The 23,889-nt window shown below is 41.4% G+C and overlaps 2 protein-coding genes across 2 annotated transcripts in view; one reads left to right on the top strand and one right to left on the bottom strand.

Annotated features, from left to right (window-relative positions):
- The window catches only part of LOC101350500 (zinc finger protein 772), a 287,781-nt gene that overhangs the window by 257,763 nt on the left and 6,129 nt on the right, over nt 1-23,889 (top strand). The gene's annotated exons all lie outside the window — the stretch shown is intronic.
- On the bottom strand, nt 7,823-10,534 carry USP29 (ubiquitin specific peptidase 29). The gene has a single exon (XM_012558594.1). The coding sequence runs from the start codon at nt 10,532-10,534 to the stop codon at nt 7,823-7,825; it is 2,712 nt and encodes a 903-aa protein (XP_012414048.1).

Consider the following 23,889-nt stretch of genomic DNA (forward strand, 5'->3'; position numbering starts at 1 on the left):
ATTAAGTGCCTGGCTGCTAATCAAAAGGCTGGTGGTTCAAACCTACCCAGCAGTTCAGTGGGAGAAAGACCCGGTGATCTGCTCGCATAAAGATTACAGCTTAGGAAACCCTGTGGGGACAGTTCTACTCTGTCACATAGGATTGCTATGAGTCGAAATTGACTCAACAGCACCTAACAACTCAATAACACTTAAGACTGACCAATGGGCAGAAGGGAAAACAGAAGTGTACGGTTCATGGAATCCCAGAGAGGAAATTGTTTCAAAGAAGGTGGGGATTAACATTTGAATACTGCCGAGAAGCCTGATATACCAAACCCCACCAAACCTGTGATTCCAACTCATAATGATCCTACAGGACAGAGTAGAACTGCCCCACGGGGTTTCCAAGGAGCGGCTAGTGGATTCAAACTGCCTACTTTTTGGTTAGCAGCCAAGCTCTTAACCACTGTGTCATCAGGGCTCCAAGAAGCCTACTAAGAGTATACATTCAACAACATGGAGGCCATTGGTGGTCTTGCAAACAGAAGCTTCAAGTAGTAGTAGACTAGAACCTATACTGAAGTGGTTTGAAAATAAGTTTAAGCAGTGTAGACAATTATCTAGAGAAGTTTTTATAATGAAAAATTGATACCACAGGAGGGTGTGAGGTGGAGTCAAAAGGAGGTTTTCTAAAACCCTGCAGGCAGAGAAGGCAAAGCTAATGATTTAGGTGAGTGTGAACAACTGTGAAGAGATGTGCGGGATCCTGAGGATAAGTGGAGTGGGCAATCTTTGATCTTTGATGGAAGCAAGGCACTTCTTCATTTGCAAGATTTAAAAAAAAAAAGTTTCCCTCTAATCAATTCCAACTCATGTCAACCCCATGTGTCAGTAGAACTGCTCCATAGGTTTTCCAAGGCTGTGACCTTTTGGAAGCAGATTGCCAGGCCTTTCTTCTGAGGCTACGCTTTTGCTTGGTAGTTGAGCTTTGACTGAACTTGAAGGTGAGAAGCCTATGAATGATGGTCTTGAAGTCTGGATAGGAAGCAGGACTTGCAGGACAGACTGAGTGGCATTTGATATAAGTCGATGCTATGGAGCAGGCTCTTTCTGCTGAATGGAATGCTCTTCCCAAGCTCCCATCTTTTCGTTTTCTTCTATTCATTCTTGACAAATCAGTTTGGACTTTCAGTTTAAAGTTGGAATGATAAAGACATCTAGAAGTACAAATAGTATAGATGACATTCACTGATTACCCTGTTGTAAGTTCAGTGAAAAACCTAAAAAACAAAAGAACTCCTACCTTTCCTAGATATTAAAAGAACAAATAAAACATAACTTTCTCTGGAACACCTCTTACCAAACACAACAACAACAAAAAAACCAGTTGGTGTTGGGTCAATTCTGACTCGTGGCAACACCATGTATGTCAGAATAGAACTGTGCTTCATTGGGTTTTCAAGGGTGTGACCTTCTGGAAGCAAATCACCAGGCCTTTCTTCCGAGGCACCGCCATCTTTCAGTTAGTAGCCGAGTGCTTAACTGTGCCACCCAGGTTAAAGAATAACTCAAGCATTTTATTTAGGAATAAAAAATTATTTCCCTTAACCCTCTTCCGGTAAGCTGAAGAGCTAAACCTTTTGCAGTTGAGTCAAGTCGATTCTGACTCATAGGGACCCTATAGGACCGAGTAGAGCTGCTCCATAGGGTTTCCAAGGCTGTAATCTTTATGCGGAAACCCTGGTGACTTAGTAGTTAAGAGTTACTGCTAGCCACAAAGGTCAGCAGTTTGAATCCCCCAGGTGTTCCTTGGAAACCCTCTGGGGCAGTTCTGCTCTGTCCTATAAGGTCGCTATGAGTCAGAATTGACTGGAGGGCAGCGGGTTTGTTTGTTTGTTTGTTTTCGGTTAATCTTTGCGGAAGCAGACTGCCACATCTTCCAGGAAGCGGCTGGTGGATTCCAACTACCGACCTTTTGGTTAGCAGCCGAGCACTTAACCACTGCACCACTAGGGCTCCTTAAAGAAGGAGATACTTCACCAAAATGAAGAAGAAAACCAGAAGAGGGAGCCAGGAAGCAGGGGAGCTAAAAGAGAGAGGGGACAGGGAGTCTCCCCTTCGCAGCTTCTCAACAGTTTCTCAGCGTATTGGTCTCCATTCATGTTACCTTAAACTCACTCCGGATGAAAGTGAGATTATTTCACTTTATAAAGATGTACCTACATAACTTTAAGAATAAAAATTAAAATAATAATAAATAATGACAGTCAATACATCAACAAGTCATAAGCAAGATAATTTCAGGTTGTAAAGACAATAAAATAGATCATGCAGTGGGGTGGGATCACATCTTTGGGGAGGAGCTATCTGAGTCTAGATGTGAGTGAAGTGAAGAGGGAATCCATTTTATGTAAAGAGAAAGAATCTCTTAGGCAAAAGAAACTGCTGGGGCCAAGACTGGGAGGTAGGGGTGAGTGTGGTTTGTTGTAGTACAGTGACTGGAGTCACTAGAACTGAGGGAGGACGCTTCGAAGGGTCAGATCACACAGGGGTTAAGAGGCCAGCGAGAATATATTCTGAATAATGGAAACGTGAGGGGCCAACATAAAGACAGCACACAAACAACAAAATCGCTCCACATGTCTAAAACCCTGAACTTTGAAAAAGATCAAAATAAATGGAAAATGGCCAACTTTCATGAGTTGGAACCTAGCTAAGCTGAGGCAGACAGGTATCCTGTACTTAGAATATTTCTTTTTCTTACATCGGATTTTAAAAACAAACAACAGTTGCCTTCAAGTTGACTCCAACTCATGGTGCCCCCATGTGTGTCAGAGTAGAACTGTACTCCATAGGGTTTTCAATGGTTGATATTTTGGAAGCAAATTGCCTGGTGTTTCTTCCATATTAATTATAGAATAACATATAATGTATATACGATACGGAGCCCTGGTGGTGCAGTGGTTATGATCTTAACTGCTAACCAGAAAATCAGCATTTCGAATCCACTAGCCGCTCCTTGGAAACCCTATGGGGCGGTTTTACTCTGTCCTATGGGGTCAATATGAGTGGGAATCAACTCCATGGCAATAGATTTGGTTTAGTTTATATACTGTCTTCAACATCTAGTGCTGCTATAACAGATATACCACAAGTGGATGGCTTTAACAAAGAGAAATTTATTCTCTCTCAAGTCCAAATTCAGGGCATCAACTCCCGGGGGAAGGCTTTCTCTGTCAGCTCTGGAGGAAGGTCCTTGTTGTCAATCTTCCCCTGGACTAGGAGCTTCTCCACGAAGGAACCCTGGGTCCAAACGACGCGCTCTGCTCCCGGCGCGCTTTCTTAGTGATATGAGGTTCCCAGGTCTCGCTGCTTGCTTCTGTCTTTTATATCTCAAAGGAGATTGGCTTAGGACACTACCTAATCTTGTAGATCTCATCAATATAACTGCTACTAATCCATCTTATTACATTATAGTGTTAGAATATACAACACATAGGGAAATCACATCAGATGACAAACGGTAGACAATCATACAATACTGGGAATCATGACCTAGCCAAGTTGACACATATTTTGGGGGGACACAATTCAATCCATGACAGACACTATATAGATCATGATTTATATAGTATATCTATATATTAAGGAGCCCTAAAGTTTGTGAACCACTTGCCTAATATGTGGTTAAGGAGCCCTGGTGCTGCAACGAGCGCTTACTGAAAGGTGGGTGCTTCAAACCCACCCAGCAGCTCCACTGGAGAGAGTCCTGGCAATCTGCTTCCATAAAGATTACAGCCTAGGAAACCCTACGGGGCAGTTCTACTCTGTCACGTGGGGTTGCTATGAGTGGAAAATCAAAAATATGTGGTTACCGTGACATATCAAGGGCAGAGAGGTCAGAGTTGGAGGTGGGGAGTGTATTATTTATTTGTACAAAATTTAGAAACAATAATGTAACTTACTAACATCATGCCAATTCTAAACAATTTCATTAGGCAATATTCCTCTTTTCCTCCAAATTTTGTAGGTATAAATTTTAAATAATTGCCTACACCCAGAGAGGATTACTACCACACACACAATGGTTATTCACAATAGTTATTGTGTGTGGGTTTGTGTGTTTGGATGCCCCGTGGGCACCAAAAAGGAAGGAAACTTTTTCTTCTCAGGGTATTGAGGTTGCTGTATATCAATGAAATCTAAGTTATTGTTCCTTTTTTAGCGTTTCTTTCTACTTTCTTAGAGATGGTCAGAAAAGAATGAAAACCTTGTTTTCTTGTCATTGCTATTGTTTGTCTATTCTTCCATGTATTTCTAGTAGTTTCTGCTTGATCATTTTGCTGTTACTATTTGGGACATAAACACTATGGCTGGTGGATCTTATTTAAGGATTTCACTGTTTATAATTAAAAAAAAAACCCGAAAACCCAGACAAAACACAGAACAAACCCGATTCTGACTCGTAACAACATTATAGGACAGAGTAGAACTGCTCTATAGAGTTTCCTAGGAGCAGTTGGTGGATTCGAACTGCTGGTCTTTTGGTTAGCAGCCGAGCTCTTAACCACTGAGCCACCAGGGCTCCTCTTTATAATTATGCAGTCCTTAAAAAAAAATTTTGCTTCTAGTGAAAAGATCAGACTTAATGGTCTGACTGAGACTGGAGGAACCCCAGAAAGCATAGCCCCCAGACTCTCTGTCAGCCCAAAACTAAAACAATTTCTGAGGCCAACTCTTCAGACAAAGATTGGACTGGACCGTGGGACATAAAATGATACTCTTGAAGACCGTGCTTCCTAGCTCAAGTAGATACATGAGACTAAACGGGCAGAGAAGGCAGAGAGGGTTAGGAGCTGGTTGAATGGACATGAGAAATCAGGGGTAGAAAGGAGAAGTGTGCTGTCACAGTATAGGGAGAGCAATTAGGGTCACGGAACAATGTATGTATAAGTTTTTGTATAAGAGACTAACTTGAAATGTAAACTTTCACTTAAACCACAACAATAAACCAAAAAAAAAAAAATTTTGCCTAGAAGTCAAATTGTTTTTGATATTCATATTGTAAATTCTGCTTTTTTTCCCTATGTGTTTTTCCTAGACTGTGTTTGCTGATTATTTTAATATTAAATTAATTCATATCATGTTGTGTGGGTCTTTTGTATACAGCTTGTTGTTGTTGGGTGCCGTCAACCAGATTCTGACTCATGGCAACCCCATGTGTTACAGAGTAGAACTGCTCTGTAGGGTTTCCTAGGCTGTAATCTTTAGGGGAATAGATCAACAGGCCTTCCGCTTTGTAGCTTAGTGGGTTTGAATTGCCAAGCTTTTGATTAGCAGGTGAGTGCTTAATCATTGTGCCATGAGGCTCCTTGTATGCAAGAGTTGTGTTTTACTTTGTTACTGTCTGACAATTAGCTTTAAAAATCAATAAGTGCATTCCAGGAGTCTAGCAGGACTCATACAGTAATGGATGAGAATATGGAGGGTGGGGGGAATTTTCTTTACATGTAAAAGAGTTCAACTGAATCTGAGTCTTCACGAAATTCTTGGGTACTACACATCAGTTGTATCTGAAACCTGGTGTTTTTCTTTAAACTCTTTGTGGTTGTGGTCAGCTTCTATAAGTTAATGTGCGTGGATCCACCTTGCCTCACCAGCCCCAACTGATGCCATTGTGGCATTGAGAGGACTTTGGCCCTGGAAATGGCAATCCTTCTCTTGGAGCCTGTGTAAATGTCATGAGTTTTTGGAGTTTGTTGCTTTTATTATGTTCCCTGCCCGGTAATAACCAAGATCAAACCCACCTATAGAAGGCATAGAGATCAAGATAGGTAAGGCAACACTGTCATAGACATATCCTTTTGGATAGGAAATTATATATAATTATTAATTAATCATACATATTTCACATAGTATGCGAACATATATAAATAAATTTACATATTTAAATATATATGTGTACGTGTCATTGGAAGAAAATATACCAAAACATGAATGGTGGAATTATGGATACATTTCTATTTCTACTTTATATTTTTCTACTTTCCCCCTTAAATGCTAAAAACAGTATTTTCTTAAAATCTTGTTTGCTTTTCTCTTCTTTCCCACATCCACTCTGCTTAACTTTGCATCATATTGTATATGTCACTTGTCTTTTCTTATCTCTTTGTACTCATGGAATCCCCTCTATGTTTATACATCTACTCATATGGCCTGTTGACATGGGGCACTTAATAGGCTGTTTAAGCCTTGGCCATGAGGTTATGTTGTACATTTATGAGGATGAGTATATGTTGTTGTTAGTTGCTGTAGAGTTGATTTCAACTCATGGCGACCTCATGTGTTACATAGGAGAACCAAACTCCACAGGATTTTCTTGGCTGTATCTTTACAAAAGCAGATCACCTGGTCTTTCTTTGGCAGTACTGCTGGGTGGATTCAAACCACCACCTTTAGGTTAGCAGTTGAATGCAAACCATTCTCGCCACTTAGTGTTATTGATAGCATAAGCAACGTGTTAACAGTGCTTTTATTTGCAAATCACCTCCATTTCATTTTGTACTTAGTGCATTTTCCCCGTAACTCTGTGGCTGTGCCCTGCAATTCCTAGAAGGATGTGCAAATTCTGTTCATTGCTAATTAGCACATTTTACTGGTGATCGACCACTCAAACACATGGGAAGGCTAGTCAATGGTACATGTACTGGCTGGGTTGTTACTTAACAAGTTTACAAAAAAAAAAAGGCATGCATGAATACCAGGAACACAAAAATATAATCAAAATCCTCTATGCAACATAAGCAATTAATATATACTACCACTACCACCACCACCAATTGCCGTAGAGTCAATTCCAACTCGTGGCGACCCTAAGTGTGTAAGAGTAGAACTGTGCTCCATAGGTTTTCTTTTAAAAACATTTTTTTATTATACACACCAAAACATTCGCCAGCACAACTTCCACATTTACGATTCAATGATCATGATTCCATTTTTCATGTTATGCCACCATTATCTCTATCCTTTTCCAAAATATTGCATTAAGATAAACACAGTACCCCCAAATAATCCCTCCCATTCCTCTCCCCCCCACCGGTAACCATTAATCTTTGGTTTCTATATATTTGCTTATTTCATAAGTGGGTTCATACAGTATTTGTCCTTTTGTGTCCACAGAGTTTTCAAGGGCTGATTGGAAGTGGATCTCCAGGCCTTTCTTTCAAGGCAATTCTGGGTAGACTCCAGCCTCCAACCTTTTGGTTAGCAGCTGAGCACGTTCACCATTTGCACCACCCAGGGACTGCAATTCGCATATACAGAAGCAAAATACACCAAGATACTCTACACACTACAGCAGTGGTTCTCAAACTTTCTGAAGCATCAGAATATCATGAGATTGCTTGGTCTTATCCACAGAGTTTGTTTCAGTAGGTCTGAAGTGAGACCCAAGAATTTGCATTTCTAGTGGGTTCTCCACTAATGCTACTGCTGCTTGTTTAGACACAACTTTTCAAAAGCACGGCGTTAGAGAATGAAAAGCACCGCGTTAGAGAATGAAAAGCACCATTATAGTTTTGTAGGAGAGAAGGACACTTGCCAGCCTGAGCTGTGGGACTGAGGTGCCTGCAGCAGGGTTAGAATAAATGTTTCCCCATAGTAAATGTGTCTGTTTGAGCTTTCGTCCTGGGCTGCTTTTCTCTCAATCTCTAGGTAGAGCTCAGAATTTTCTTTCCACAGAGGAAGTGGTCATGAGTAAGGCGCTCAAAAAAATCTATGCAGAGGAGTCTTCCTCTTATTCCCCATGAAGGATCATTTCCAATGACTCTGTGCTCAGTGACTAGGAAGTCTCTGCCTTTCTCAACAGTGCCTTGAAGATGTCATCGTGCATGTAGAAGAAGATGTACCCGTTGCAACACCTATCCTTCTGCATACTGGCCTCTTGGATCTGCAAGGCTTTGAGATCATCGTACATGAACCAGGCCTTCTTTGCAAAGTCATAGACGTCACTGATGTAGTGACCTGAGTATGGGGAGCTCCCAACATGGCTGACAACACTGATAAGCCTGTAGGCATGACGAGGATCCCCTGTTGCGGCATTTCTGTTTGGTTCCTCAGCCTTAGCTTCTGTGTTCTCCATACCTAAGATGCCTTTGTTTCCAGGGTTCTCACCAGAACCCAATGCTCTGAGGGAATTCAGGCTATCCTCCAGCAAACTTAACTCTGTAGATCTACTGAGGTCTTCGTCTGTGTGTTCCTGGGTGTCAGGCTTCCTGAGGCTTTGAAGCAGTGCCCTTTGGAGCTGCTCAACCACTCCTTGAGATCCTTCTGGAATCTTGTTTTCTTTATCCTCATAAAAATCTTCAGTAGACTGAGTGACACTGTCAGAATCTATCTTTACAGATGCTTTTGTTGTCTGGTGTGTCTTAAATGCTGGGCTTTCAGGCACCTCTTGAAGACGAGCCTCTACGAGACCTGCTACTGGGCTGCTGATGAGTTTACCTCCATGTTCACAGATCACTGAAAGAGAGGTGTCTTCCCAATAAATCACTGAGTCAGCTGCTGGCCGCTCCGTCTCACTGGCTGGCCCATCCCTTGAGTTGACCAATATGGACTCTGTTATATTTAGTTTGGAGCTGTTTTCTGGATCTCTCTGCTGCTGTTCTTGGCTTGACCCTTCAGAGAGTCTCTGGCATTTTTGTGGTTCAGCATCCTTGTCTGATCCAATGCGTGGAACCAGGAAATCCTTGGACGCCGAGGTCGATGTCATTGGAGGTGTCCATGAGTTGATTGTCCCAGAAATCATGTCTTGAGAGACTTTAAGGACTTGAGGGTCCTCAATATGTGCATTACCGCCCAAGGGAACAGGTGGTTTGGTATTTTCATTGCAATGGGGGGATAAGCTTAAATATATGGGAATACCAACTTGCTGATGATCCTTCACCAAAAACCAAAAATCATTAAAGCTATAGCGCTTCAGATGAACAATAAGGATCCTGGGTAGCCTACTGAATTTGTGCATTGCAACAGAACTCTTGTGCCTGCACTTCTCACAGTTATATTCAATTTCTTCTGCTCTAAAAAAAAGATCAAAAGAATATTGAATAGACGAAGGGAGTGATTGTGTTTCTTGGGAAAGGTTGATGGAGAGATAATTGCTCAGTTCTGTCTTGTAAACTACCTCACCACAGGCTTTACAGATGATGGAGCGCTGTAACTCAAACTCAAAATTTGCGACCACAGGACAAACAAACACTTTGGTGGAAGCATTAGCAGCAGAAATCTGTGGGTGGGAAATTTCTTCACCAGTTTCCCTCCTTGTCTTATAAGTGATGTTTAGTTTTTCCATGTCCTCTTTCATCTGATCTAAACACTGGCTTAAAAACTCATGAGCATCATTCTGCATGTTGCCGGAGAATATGGTTGCAACCGAGGAAATGGAGTTTTTAATATTGACGAGTAACTCTCTCTTCGTCTCTGTGTTACAAAGATCTTTCAAAACAAGCAGCTGGCTGAAGCACATGATAAGAGCATCTAAGGGAATTTTCTCCCAGGGGATTCCTTGGTTGAGTAAGTCATCAGCAAATGATGGAACTGCAAATAGTGACTGTAAAATTGCATTCATATAACAGGTATTTCCCAAATTGGGGAAGCCCCGCCATTGTTGCTCTGGGTAAGAGTTAGAGGGCACCTGAGATTCATTCCGTCCTGGCTCATTCTGCCTACAATTTGGTTCTGATGAAAGTGCCAAACTTCCTTCAGCAGAGAGATGCTGAGTTAAAAGAATATTTTCATCTAGGTTAGGGTTTCCGGTAGAGCTGGTGTAGAATGAAGGTTCAAGTTCCGATTTAATATACTTTTCTTGATTTTCTAAACTCAATGGTTCTTTCCTGTTGCTGCTGACACATTTCAAGGGGTCTGTCTTGGATTTCTTGTTTAGTACAGGGTTATTCTTTTTCAGGAAGTCCTCATGCATTTCTAGGTCAGATGACGGCATTCTTTTCCTCTTGCCACCTGGATTTTCTAATAAACCTGTCCCAACAAGTGTCGATGATTTGGACATTAACGAAGGCATTTCTTGAAGAACAGATGTTCCACTTCCATTTTCTAGACTAAAGGATCCATTACTTGGCCTGTCACAAACTTTGTGAAAGGGGATTTTGTCGCTTTGCTCCTGTGTTTTCCCGCCACCAAGGATACTCCATTTATGGCCAGGTTTCATGGGTGGTTGAGATATCTTTTGGTGGACTCTGTCCAGAAACTTCTTCAACTTCTCAGCATCTCTACAGGATAATTTGTCAATGAACAAGGAGCAATTGTTTTGGATAGTTAAATGCAGGCTACTTTGTTCTTCTCCGGAGTGCCTAAGGTCCATTCTTATAGTATTATTACTTAGCTGGAAAACCTTTACTTGTCTTCCAGAGTTGAAAATGACCACCAGTCTACTTTCTTTCTCTCCTTTCACCATTTTAATCAATGCTTCTTTCGGGTTGGTCATCCCAGTCCTTTTGCTCCAAGTTTGGACAAGACCTCGTATCTTTGGAGAAGTCATCCTTTCTTCACAAATAAAACACACGTAACCTAAAGAAAACATACACACACACACACATAAGGTTTAGCCCAAAACATATTATCATTGATATTTTATGGAGAAGCTCCATGTAATAATAATTTAAGGAGCCCTGGTGGCACAACAGTTAAGCAGTTTTGTAGTTTTACAGGAACCCTGCTTGTTCATTCGATTATTTCAAAATCTTGCCCCAACCTCCCTTTACCATTTTATATGCCAACAATTCCTTCTTTAAGGTCATACTGTCTTCGGTCTCCTTATGGGAGCAGATCGCCAGGCCTTTATTTGTGGTGCTACTGGGTGGGTTCAAACAACCAACCATTAGGGATCTGTCTTTGCTCCAGGTCCCACTAACTAGCTGGCACACTAGTTCACCCAGAGCTCTCCCAATCCATATCTTTGCCTATCCTTCTGACACTGGTGTCTTAGGCTAGGTTCTCTAGAGAAGTAAAACCAGTGAAGTGTGTATATATATATATATACATACCTGTATATGTATATATGTATATGTATGTATGTATGTAGAGAGAGAGATGGTGGGGGGAAATGGCTCATGCAGGTGTTGGTTCAAGAGGGTGTTAGGGGTTGGAAAGTCTCAAATCTGTGGGTCAGGCTGGAGGCTTCTCCTGACTCACGTAGCTGCAGGGGCTGGTGAACTTAAGATCAGAAGGTCAGACAACAGGCCGCTGGCTCACAGGCTGTGGAAGCTGATGGATCCCAAGATGGGCATGCTAGCTGCGAGCTCAAGTCCGAAGAACCGGAGGTCAGAAGAACAGGAGCCAGCTGCAGGATCCACAGTGAGCAAAAGCCCACAAGCTTTGCCAGAAAGTCCACCTACATTGGATGCAGGCCACACTGCCAAGGAAACTCCCTTTCAACTGATTAGCTGCTCACAATAGACCTCATCATGGAGGTGATTACATTATATCAGATCTCATTATGGAGGTGATTACATTATTACACAGCTGCCAAACCACTGAGAATCATGGCACAGCAAAGTTGACACACAACCTTAATCATCACAAGTGCTAAGATATTTAATCAGTCAGTACATAGCATCCTACTGGAATATCCCTTTCCTCAATCATCCCTACCCTGTAACTGGAGATGAGTCAACATTTCCCTCAGTGTTTGGAATGTATGGCTGAATGGTTGGTAGTTGAAGGAAACTGGAATACAGTGAGGAAGAATAAGTAAGGAGGGGTAAAGGCTGGGCATGCAACCAGCCATGTCAACACAGGAACTAAGGAAGCTTCTCCAGGAAAATAAACTTCTGTTTGCCAGAAGGTGAGGGCACAAAGCCACATTCATTTCTGAATCAGGGAACCGTTTGAGCAAAGACACGGATTTTGAGAACTCACGGTGAGCTGATGTGCCAAATAATTAGTAAAATTAAGAGAGAGGTGGAAAGATGGAGAATGAAACAAATATTCAGAACCGCATTGCCATCGAGTCCATTCTGACTCCTAGTGACCCTCTAGAACAGAGTAGAACTGTCCTATAGGGTTTCCAAGGTCATAAATCTTTACAGAAGCAGACTGCCACGTCTTTCTCCCACAGAGTAGCTGGTGGGTTCAAACCATTGACCTTTCAGTTAGCAGCCAGGCACTTAACCACTGTGCCACCAGGGCTTGAAACATGAAGAGGGAGAAACAAATTTCAAAACAGAGAGAGGTTTCAGAAATAATAATTTTGGGGCATCTATACAAAGCCAACAGCCAACATCATTCATAATGGGAAGAGGCTGAAAACATTCTCCCTAGAACAGGAACAAGACAAAACCAAACCAAAAACCAAACTTGTTGCCATCGAGTCATTTCAACTCATAGCGACCCTATAGGACAGAGTAGAACTGCCCCATAGAGTATCCAAGAAATGGCTGGTGGATTCGAACTGCTCTACCTTTTGGTTAGCAGCTGAGCTCTTAACCACTGTGCAACCAGGGCTCCATGGAACAATACAAGGATGTCCTTTATCACCACACCTGTTTACAATTGTGCTGGAAGTCCTAGCTAGAACAATAAGGCAAGGAAAAAAAAAAGAGCATCCAAATTGGTAAGGAAGAAGTAAAACTGTCCCTATTTGCGGATAATATGATACTATATGTAGAGAACCCAAAAGATTCCACAAGAAAACTGCTGGAACTAATAGAAAGATTCAGCAGAATAGCAGGATACAAGATAAATATACAAAAATCAGCTGGATCCCTATATATTAATAAAGAGAACTACGAAAAGGAAATCAGGAAAGCAATAGCGTTTATAATAGCCCCTAAAAAAATAAAATACTTAGGAATAAATCTAACCAGGGATGTAAAAGACCTATACAAAGAAAACTACAAACACTACTGCAAGAAACCAAATAAGACCTACATTAATGGAAAAACATACCATGGTCATGGATAGGTAGATTCAACATTGTGAAATGTCAATTGTACCCAAAGCAATCTACAAGTACAATGCAGTCCTGATCCAAATACCAACAGCATTTTTTAATGAGATGGAAAAACTAACTGTAATTATTAACTTTATATGGAAAGGGAAGAGGCCCCTGATAAGTAAAGCACTATTGATGAGAAAGAATAAAGTAGGAGGACACATACTACCTGACCTCAGAACCTCCTATACAGCTACGGTAGTCAAAACAGACTGGTACTGGTACGAGGACAGACACATTGACCAACGGAATAGAATTGAGAACTCAGATGTAAATCCATTCACCTACGGTCACCTGATTTCCAGAGGCCCAAAGCCCATTAAATGGGCAAAAGACAATCTTTTTAACAAATGGTGCTGGCAAAACTGGATGTCCATCTGTAAAAAAAAGAAACAGGACCCACACCTCACACCATATACAAAAACTAATTCAAAATGGATCAAAGACTTAAATATAAAATCAAAAACTATAAATATCATAGAAGAAAAAATAGGGTCAACACCAGAAGCCCTAATACGTGGTATACGTAGAATACAAACCATAACTAATAATATACAAACACCAGAAGATAAGCTAGATAACTAGGATCTTCTAAAAATTAAACACTTAGGCTCATCAAAAGACTTCACCAAAAGAGTAAAAAGAGAGCCTACAGACTGGGAAAAAAATTTTGGCTATGACAAATCTAACAAAGGTCTAATCTCTAAAATCTACAGGAAAATGCAATACCTTGACAACAAAAAGACAAATAATCCAATTAAAAAATGAGCAAAGGGTGTGAACAAGACACTTCACCAAAGAAGACATTCAGGGGGCTAACAGACACATGAGGAAATGCTCACTATCACTAGACATTAGAGAAATGCAAATCAAAACTACAAGATAATCCCATCTCACCCCAACATTACAAACAGAAAATAACAAATGTTGGAGAGGCTTCGGGCAGCTGGAACTCTGATGCACTGCTGGTGGGATGTAAAATGGTACAACCATTTTGGAAAATGATATGGCACCTCCTTAAAAAGCTAGAAATAAAAATACCATATGATCCAGCAATCCCATTCCTAGGAATATATCCTAGAGAAACAAGAGCTGTCACATGAATAGACATATGTACACCCATGTTCACTGCAGCATTATTCACAATAGCAAAAAGATGGAAACAACCTAGGTGCCCATCAACACATGAATGGATAAACAAACTATGGTACATACACACAACGGAATACTACCCAACAATAAAGAACAACAATGAATCTGTGAAACATCTCACATCTTGGATGAATCTGGAGGGCATTATGCTGAATGAAATAAGTCAATCACAAAAGGAGAAATACTGTATGAGACAATGTCTTAGTCATCTAGCGCCACTATAACAGAAATACCACAAGTGGATGGCTTTAGCAAAGAGAAGTTTATCTCCTCACAGTCAAGTAGGCTAAAAGTCCAAATTCAGGGCATCACTCCAGGGTAAAGCTTTGTCTCTCAGCAATGTTCCCCAGGACTAGGAGCTTCTCTGCGTAGGGACCCCAGGTCCGAAGGACGCGCTCTGCTCGCGGCACTGATTTCTTGATGGTATGAGGTCCCTCTGTCTCTCTGCTCACTTGTCCCTTTTGTATCTCAAGAGATTGCCTCAGGACACAATCCAGCCTTGTAGACTGAGTCCTGCCTTACTAACACAACTGCCACCCATCCTCCCTCATTAACATCATAGAGGCAGAATTTACAAAATATAGGAAAATCACACAATACCAGGAATCATGGCCCAGCCAACTTGATACACACATTTTTTGGGGGACATAATTCAATCCATGACAGACCACCATTATAAAAACTCATGAAAGGGTTTATACACAGTAAGAAACAATCTTTGATGATTACAAGGGAGGGAAGCAGGGGAGGGAAAAACATTAACCAGTCAATAGATAAGTGTAACTTTGGTGAAGGGTCAGACAGTACACAATACTGAGGAAGCCAGCACAACTTGACCAAGGCAAGGTCATGGAAACTCTATAGACACATCCAAACTCCCTGAGGGACAGAATTATTGGCCTGAGGGCTGGGGACCATGGTCTCAGGGGACTTCTAGCTCAACTGGATAACACAGTTTATAAAGAAAATGTTCTATATCCTATTTTAGTGAGTAGCGTCTGGGGTCTTAAAAGCTTGTGAGCGGCTATCTAAGATATTCCACTGGTCCCACCCCATCCCCATCTGGAGCAAGGGAGAATGAAGAAAACCAAAGACACAAGGAAAGACTAGTCCAAAGGACTAATGGACCGCAACTACCACAGCTCCCACCAGACTGAGTCCAGCACAACTAGATGGTGCCCAGCTACCACCACCGACTGCTCTGAAAGGGATCACATTAGAGAGTCCTGGACAGAGCTGGAGATGTAGAACAAAATTTTAACTTACAGGCAAAAAAAACACCAGCCTTATTGGTCTGACAGAGACCGGAGGAACCCCGAGAGTGTGGCTCCTGGACGCTATATATATAAATTTTTTAATTGTGCTTTAGGTGAATGTTTGCAGCTCAAGTTAGTTTCTCATACAAAAATTTATACACACATTGTTATGTGACCCTAGTTGCTATCCCTATGATGTGACTGCACTTTCATCCTTTCCATCCTGGATTTCCCGTGTCCATTTAACCAGCTACTATCCCTTTCTGCCTTCTCATCTCACCTCTGGATAGGAGCTGCCAGTTTAGTCTCGTGTATCTACTTAAAACTAAGAAGCACACTCTTCGCAAGTATCATTTTGTCTTATAGTCCAGTCTATTCTTTGTCTGAAGAGTTGGCTTTGGGAATGGTTTTAGTTCTGGGTTAACAGAGAGTCCAGGGACCATGTTTTCTGGGGTTCCTCCAGTCTCAGTCAAACCATTACGTCTGGTCTTTTTACTAGAATTTGAGTTCTGCACCCCACTTTTCTCCTACTCTGTCAGAGACTCTCTGTTGTGTTCCCTGTCAGGGCGGTTATTGGTGGTAGCTGGGCACCATCTAGTTCTTCTGATCTCAGGCTGATGGAGTCTCTGGTTTACATGGTCCCTTTTGTCTCTTGGGCTAATATTTTCCTTGTGTCTTTGATGATCTTGATTCTCCTTTGCGCCAGGTGGGTTGGGACCAATTGTCCTGGACACTGCAGTCACTCCTGAGGTTCACCCGTCAGCCAAAGATTACACAGGCCCATAAAACAAAACGAGACTGAATGAGCTCACCAGCCCAGGGCAAGGATGAGAAGGCAGGAGGGGACAGGAAAGCTGGTAACAGGGAACCCAAGGTCGAGAACGGGAGTGTTGACATGTCACGGAGTTAGCAACCAATGTCACAAAACAATATGTGCATTAATGGTTTAATGAGAAACTAATTTGCTCTGTAAACCTTCATCTAAAGTACAATTAAAAGAAAGAATGCAATTGTCAGGTATCGCCACATTTGAAATTTTGGTGTTGAATAAGGCAACCTCGCTTTTCTGGATGATTGCTTTTTATAATAATATCTGTGTTAAGAATCATGTTTGTTTAAAACAAAGATCAGAAGGTAAGGGGGCAGGGAAACTAGATTAATGATAACCAGAATAGAAATAATGAGAATGTTCACGCATTGTGAAGAATGTAAACAATGTCACTGAAAACATTGTGTAGAAATTGTTGAATGGGAACCTACCCTGCTGTATAAACCTTCACCAAAAACACAATAAAATATTATATATATAAAAAAGAAGTAATAATTTTTTAAAATCTCTCTTAATTTTGCTCCTTCCCCTCAGTCACTGGAGTCCCTAGGTGGCACAAATGGCTAAGCTCTTGACTACTAGCTGAAAAGTTGGAGGTTCAAAGCTACTCAGAGGCCCTCAGAAGTAAGGCATGGCAAACTGCATCCAAAAGGCCACAGCCTTGAAACCCTATGGAACGGTTCTACTCTGCACACATGGGGTCGCCGTAAGTTGGAATTGACTTGACAGCAACTAACAACAACATCCATGCTCACTTGTCTCATTTCTGTCTTTAGGATTGCCTGTTCCCTTCTGACATTCTGATATCGGAGAAAATGTGAAAGTCCCAATGAAACCGATCCAAAAATTGCCCTTTGCAAGTCAGCACAACTTGACCAAGGCAAAGTCATAGAAGCTTCACAGACATATCCAAAATCCTTGACGGATCGAGTTACTGGGCTGATGCTGGGGACCATGGTCTCAGGGGACATCTATCTTAATTGGCTTAACGTAGTTTATAAAGAAAATGTCCTACATCCGACTGTGGTGAGCAGCGTCTAGGGTCTTATATGCCTACAGAGTGGCTACCTAAGATATATCTACTAGTCCCACCCCAGCTGGAGCAAAGGAGATTGAAGAAAACCAAAGACACAAGGGAAAGATTAGTCCAAAGTACTAATGGACCATAATTATCATAACCTCTACCAGACTGAGCCCAGAACAACTAGATGGTGCCTGGCTACCACCACCAACTGCTCTGACAGGGATCACAATAGAGGGTCCTGAACAGAGCTGGAGAAAAATGTAGAATAAAATTCAAATTCACAAAAAAAGAAAAAAAAAGACCAGGCTTGCTGGTCTAACAGAGACTGTAGAAAACCTGAGAATATGGCCCCCCGGACACCCTTTTAACTCAGTACTGAAGTCACTCCTGAGGCCCACCTTTCAGCCAAAGATTAGACAGGTCTATAGGGCAAACAGTAACACAAGTGAGGCATGTGCTTCGTAGTTCAATCATGTATACAAGACTAAATGGCCACACCAGGCCAAAAGCAAAGATGAGAAGGCAGAAAGGGACAGGAAGACCGGTCGAATGGAACAGGGAACCCGGTGTGGAGAAGGGGAGAGTGTTGACACACTGCAGGGTTGGCAACTAATGTCACGAAACAATTTGTATATTAATTGTTTAATAAGAAACTAATTTGCTCTGCAAACTTTCACCTAAAGCCCAATAAAAAAGTAAAATAAAACAAAACAAAAATTGCCCTTTGTTCACCTACAGTCCAGTCCATGCAAATATGAAATACAATCAATATTCTAGGTCTTTACCCAGTCAAACAATTTCCTCAAAGACCTTGTAAGGTTCAGATTTGATATAAATTAACTTTTAGTTTGGAGAACTCACTTCTGGGCATCTAGGCCTCCTAGCCAAAAATACCACTGGTAAACTGAGTTGCTCAGAGTGAACTTGAGTTTTTACCAAGCATGTTAAATATATTAAAAAAAAACAAACCTGTTGCCATTGAGTCAATTCTGACTCATAGTTACCCCATGTGTTACAGAGTAGAACTTCATAGGTTTTTCTTCATTGTAATCTTTATGGAAGCAGATCACCAGGCCTTTCTTCCATGGCACTGCTGCGTGGGTTCGAACTGCCAACCTTTAGGTTAGTAAAACTCGTACCTGTTGCCATCCAGTTGATTCCGACTCATAGCGACCTTATAGGACAGAGTAGAACTGCCCCGTAGGGTTTCCAAGGAGCGGCTGGTGGATTTGAACTGCCGACCTTTTGGCTAGCAGCCGAGCTCTTAACCACTGTGTCACCAGGGCTCCTTAGGTTAGTAGTCGAGCACAAACTGCGCCAACCAGGGGCCATTGCCCAATGCACAGATTCCATAAAATACAAACAAAAAAGACCCCCGTTTGACAACAAACTGCCAGGTTTCAGCCCAACGCAAGCATTTCCATAACGGCCAATAAAACTTCAGTCAGAACTCAAGGAAACTTACCCTTTGAGGAGTTGTCCTTGGTCACACTGCAGGCTGAGTCCTGATTATCAAGGCTGCTACTTAAAAAAAAAAAAAAAAAAAGGCTAGTGTCAAAACTGGGAGCCCTGGTGGCTCGATGGTTAAGAAAGAGCTCAGCTGCTAACAAAAATGTTGGCAGTTTGAATCCACCAGCTGCTCCTTGCAAACCCTATGGGACAGTTCTATTCTGTCATATAGGGTCGCTATGAGTTGGAATCGACTCGATGGCCATGGGTTTTAGTGTCAAAACTGAGCTTTATTTAATCAGCACCAGAAAGTCCCACCCATTACATATTTCACTTGATTGCCTTAGCTCCTAGAAGAAAACTAGGCTAACCAAAGCCCTATAAATGAATCAAAGCCAGGAGAGTCTTTATGTGTATTGAAAGGATTATCTCCAAATGCATTCCTAAAGGTGCCACCCTCATAATTACACTGATTGGATGAACATATCTTAAATGCTAGCTCTGACTTTGCTTAGCCTAGAACTTTAAGTATTTTTACTTTGTGTTTTCTTGTTACCAAGAGGCAATAGAGAGGACTTGTTAAGATCGCACACTCTACCTCTTAACTGCCAGGATTCAAAGCCTGGCTTCACCACTTACTGGCTCTATGACATTGAGCTTGTAACTCAACCTCCATGAGTCTCAGTACTGCCATCAGTGAAAAGGGGCTGCTGATAATAACAGCTACTACTTAGGCTGGTGTGATAAGTTTTTTGTTCATTATACATCAACTATATGATTTACAGACCTCAATGCAATTTCACTTTGTAAATGACCATGAACAGGTGAGGAAACTGAGGTCTAGATACACTACGTGAAGGGACTTTTTCTGTGTCATTCTAATAAAGCAACAGGGGCGCATACCCAGGAGTGACTGACATGAAAGAATTTATTCAATACAGGCACCAACTGTACCAGGCCCCTCAAACCTTGGGGGAAAGAGACATTTTTTTCCTGATAATTATTGATGTGTCGTCAACTTCCTGGGAGATATTAACATAACGCCTATAATGCGAGTGTCCCCCATTTCATCCTGTTGGTTACTTTGCTGCTGATAAATAACTAAAAGGGACTTTTGCCCTTATTGGGCCATAACTTAAAAGAAAGGATTACAGGATGTCCCTTACTCCTGGGGCTGAAATCAAGTGGCAGATAACCTTCATCATGTGAATTTTGAACGCGTGCTCCCTTCTGAACATACCAATATCCAATGTCACAGAGAACAGAAAACTACTCCCAAATCAAAAGCTTGAATCAAGCTTTTCCTTATCTACAATTTATCCCCATAAAGGGTAGAAGAAGAAACTCTCCTTGCCCCAATATCTGACGAAAGCTCTAGGGCATTAAATCCAGCCAAACACTTTCCCCTGCACACAGCACCACTACCACTCAATCAAGCAAAGTTCAAGCAGAGCTGAAGGAAACTTACAGTTCGGAGGGCTGTCCAGGGCAAGACCCGCAAGACCGGAGAGAGCTCTGCTTGCCAAGGTTGCGGATGGGTCTCATCTCACGGTGGCTTTTATTTAACCTGCCCCAGGTGACTCCGCCCATTTAACTCCTCATTTACATACCTTCTGTGATTGGATATCTCTTAGAGTAAAAGCCAGAAATATTTTTGTCTAGAAAAGGCAAGCTGAACCTTTGTGCTCCAGTGAACATCTTTTTCTTTACGTCAATTTATGATATCATTTTTAACTTTCATTTTGCAATTGTTGCAAATATACAAAAGAAATACAATAATAGTAAACGGAACTCTCATAAACCTCTCACCAGATTCACCATTTACGTACATTTTGGCATCTGTATACATTCTCTCTCTCTCCTTACTACATATATCTCGAACTATTTGAAAGTAGATTGCAGACATTATGCCCTTTTGCCCCTCCTTTAATTCTTACAGTGCGCATTTCCTAAAAACATAGATATTCTCTTCCATAGATGCAATGAAGTTATCCAATTCAGGAAATTTAACATTTACATAAAATTATATTTATGAAACTATTATTTAATCTACTGTCTATACTGCAACTTCACGATTGTCCCAACAATGTTCTTTTTTTTTATTTAAATTTTTTAAAATTGTACTTTAGATGAAGGTTTACAGAACAAATAGTTTCTCATTAAACTGTTAGTACACATATTGTTTTATGACATTGGTTAACAACCCCACGACATGTCAACACTCTCCCTTCTTGACCTTGGGTTCCCTATTACCAGCTTTCCAGTCCCCTCCTGCCTTCTAGTCCTTGTCCCTGGACTGTTGTGCCCTATTAGTCTCGTTTTGTTTTATGGGCCTGACTAATCTTTGGCTGAAGGGTGAACCTTGGGAGTGACTTCATTACTGAGCTAAAAGGGTGTCTGGGGGCCATACTCTAGGGCTTTCTCCAGTCTCTGTCAGGCCAGTAATCTAGTCTTTTTTGTGTGTGTGAGTTAGAATTTTGTTCTACATTTTTCTCCAGCTCTTTCGGGACCCTCTGTTGTGATCCCTGTCACAGCCGTCAGTGGTGGTAGCTAGGCACCATCTAGTTGTACTGGACTCAGTCTGGTGGAGGCCGTGGTAGTTGTGGTCCATTAGTCCTTTGGACTAATCTTGCCCTTGTATCTTATTTTCTTCATTTTCTCTTGCTCCTGAAGGGTTGAGACGAGTGGAGTATCTTAGATGGCTGCTCACAGGCTTTTAAGACCCCCACACACTATTCACCAAGGTAGAATGTAGAACATTTTCTTTATAAACTGTGTGGTGCCAGTGGAGCTAGGTGTTCCTTGAGACAATGGTCCCCACAGCCTCCACCCAGCAATTCGGTCCCTCAGGGAGTTTGGATGTGTCTATGGAGCTTCCTGACCTTTCCTTGTATGAGTTGTGCTGGCTTCCCCAGTATCGTGTACTGTCTTACCCTTCACCAAAGTTACCACTCATCTATTGTCTATTTAGTGTCCCCCCCCACCTCTCCCCTCCCTCGTAACCATCAAAGATCGTTTCTTTTTGCATGTAAACCTTTTCATGAGTTTTTACACTAGTGATCTCATACAATATTTGTCCTTTTGTGATTGACTTATTTCACTCAGCATAATGTCCTCCAGATTCATCCATGTTATGAGATGCTTCACAGATTCATCATCGTTCTTCATTTTTGCCTAATACTCCATTGTGTGTATGTACCATAGTTTGCTTATCCATTCATCTGTTGATGGGCATCTATATTGTTTCCATCTGTTTGCTAATGTGAACAATGCTGCAATCAACATGGGTGTGCATATATCTATTTGTGTGCCAATAATGCTCTTTACAGCAATTTTTTTTCTGGTAGAATTATATAATACATTCAGCTGTCATTTCTGTTTAGTTTTTTTTAATCTGAAATATTTCCTTAGCCTTTCTTTGCCTTTCATGACATCAATATATTCGATATATATACTGATACATATATAGCCCAGTTATTTTATGGGCTGTCCCTCAATTTGGGTTTTTCTGATATTTGCTCAGAATTGGGTTCAGGTTATGCACATTTGGCTGGAATAGTCTGGAAGTGATGTTGTGTCCTCTGGGGACATCACGCCTGGACACACATGATGTTGTTTTGTCTCTTACTAAGGATCATAACTCTGATTACTTGATTAGGGTATTATCTGTTACTGCTACTGTACAATGAGTATTTTTACTTTGGTAATTAATGAGTAATTTGCATGGAGGTACACTGAGACATCACTGTACCAAAAAGAATCATTAGTGTTCAACCATTTCAGGAGGTAGCATATGATCAAGAACCAATGGTACTGAAGGAAGAAGTCCAAACTGCACTGAAGGCACTAGTGAAAAACAAGGTTCCAGGAATTGGTAAAATATGAATTGAGATGTTTCAATGAACGCTCACTTGTCTATGCCAAGAAATTTGGAAGACAGCTACCTGGCCAACTGAAAGGTGATCCAATAGAATGTGGAAATTATTGAATAATGTCATTAATATCACATGCAAGTAAAATTTCGATGAAGATAATTTAAAAACAGTTGCAACAGTACATCAACAGGAAACCGCCAGAATTTCAGGCTGGATTCAGAAGAGGATGTGGAATGAGGGATATCATTGCTGATGTCAGATGGATCTTGGCTGAAAGCAGAGAATACCAGAAAGATGTTTACCTGTGTTTTATTGACTATGCCAAGGCTTTCGACTATGTGGATCATAAAAAATTATGGATCACAGAACATAATTATGTGAATCCCAGAACACTTAATTGTGCTCATGCAAAACCTGTACATAGACCAAGAGGCAGTCGTTTGAACAGAACAAGGGAATACTTTGTGGTTTAAAATCAGGAGAAATGTGCATTGGGGTTTTATCTCTTCACCATATTACTAAATCTGTATGCTGAGCAAATAATCCGAGAAGTTTGGCTATATGAAGAAGAGCGTGACATCAGGATCGGAGGAAAACTCACTAACAACCTTTGATATGCGGATGATACAATTTTGCTTGCTGAAAGTGAAGAAGATTTGAAGTACTTGTTGATGAAGATCAAAGACTACAGACTTCAGGGGACTATGGTCTCAGGGAACATCTAGCTCAATTGGTATCACACAGTTTATAAAGAAAATGTTCTACATTCTACCTTGGTGAGTAGTGTCCGGGGTCTTAAAAGCCTGTGAGCAGCCGTCTAAGATACTCCACTCGTCTCACCCCTCCGGGAGCAAGAGAGAATGAAGAAAACAAGATACAAGCGGAAGATTAGTCCAAAGGACTAATAGACCACATCTACCACGGCCTCCACCAGACTGAGTCCAGTACAACTAGATGGTGCCCAGCTACCACCACTGACTGCTCTGACAGGGATCACAACAGAGGGTCCCGAAAGAGCTGGAGAAAAATGTAGAACAAAATTCTAACTCACACAAAAAAACAAAAACACCAGACTTACTGGCCTGACAGACACTGGAGAAACCCCTAGAGTATGGCCCCCAGACACACTTGTAGCTCAGTAATGAAGTCATTCCCAAGGTTCACCCTTCAGCCAAAGATTAGACAGGCCCATAAAACAAAACGAGACTAATAGGGCACAACAGTCCAGGGACAAGGACTAGAAGGCAGGAGGGGACTGGAAAGCTGGTAATAAGGAACCCAAGGTTGAGAAGGGAGACTGTTGACATGTTGTTAAC

This window comes from Trichechus manatus, unplaced genomic scaffold, assembly GCF_000243295.1.
Source record: "Trichechus manatus latirostris isolate Lorelei unplaced genomic scaffold, TriManLat1.0 scaffold00176, whole genome shotgun sequence".
NCBI classification, from domain to species: Eukaryota; Metazoa; Chordata; class Mammalia; order Sirenia; family Trichechidae; genus Trichechus; species Trichechus manatus.

What these genes read in the sequence shown, in the direction of transcription:
- USP29 (XM_012558594.1), bottom strand. Translation starts at nt 10,534, where the DNA reads ATGACTTCTCCAAAGATACGAGGTCTTGTCCAAACTTGGAGCAAAAGG.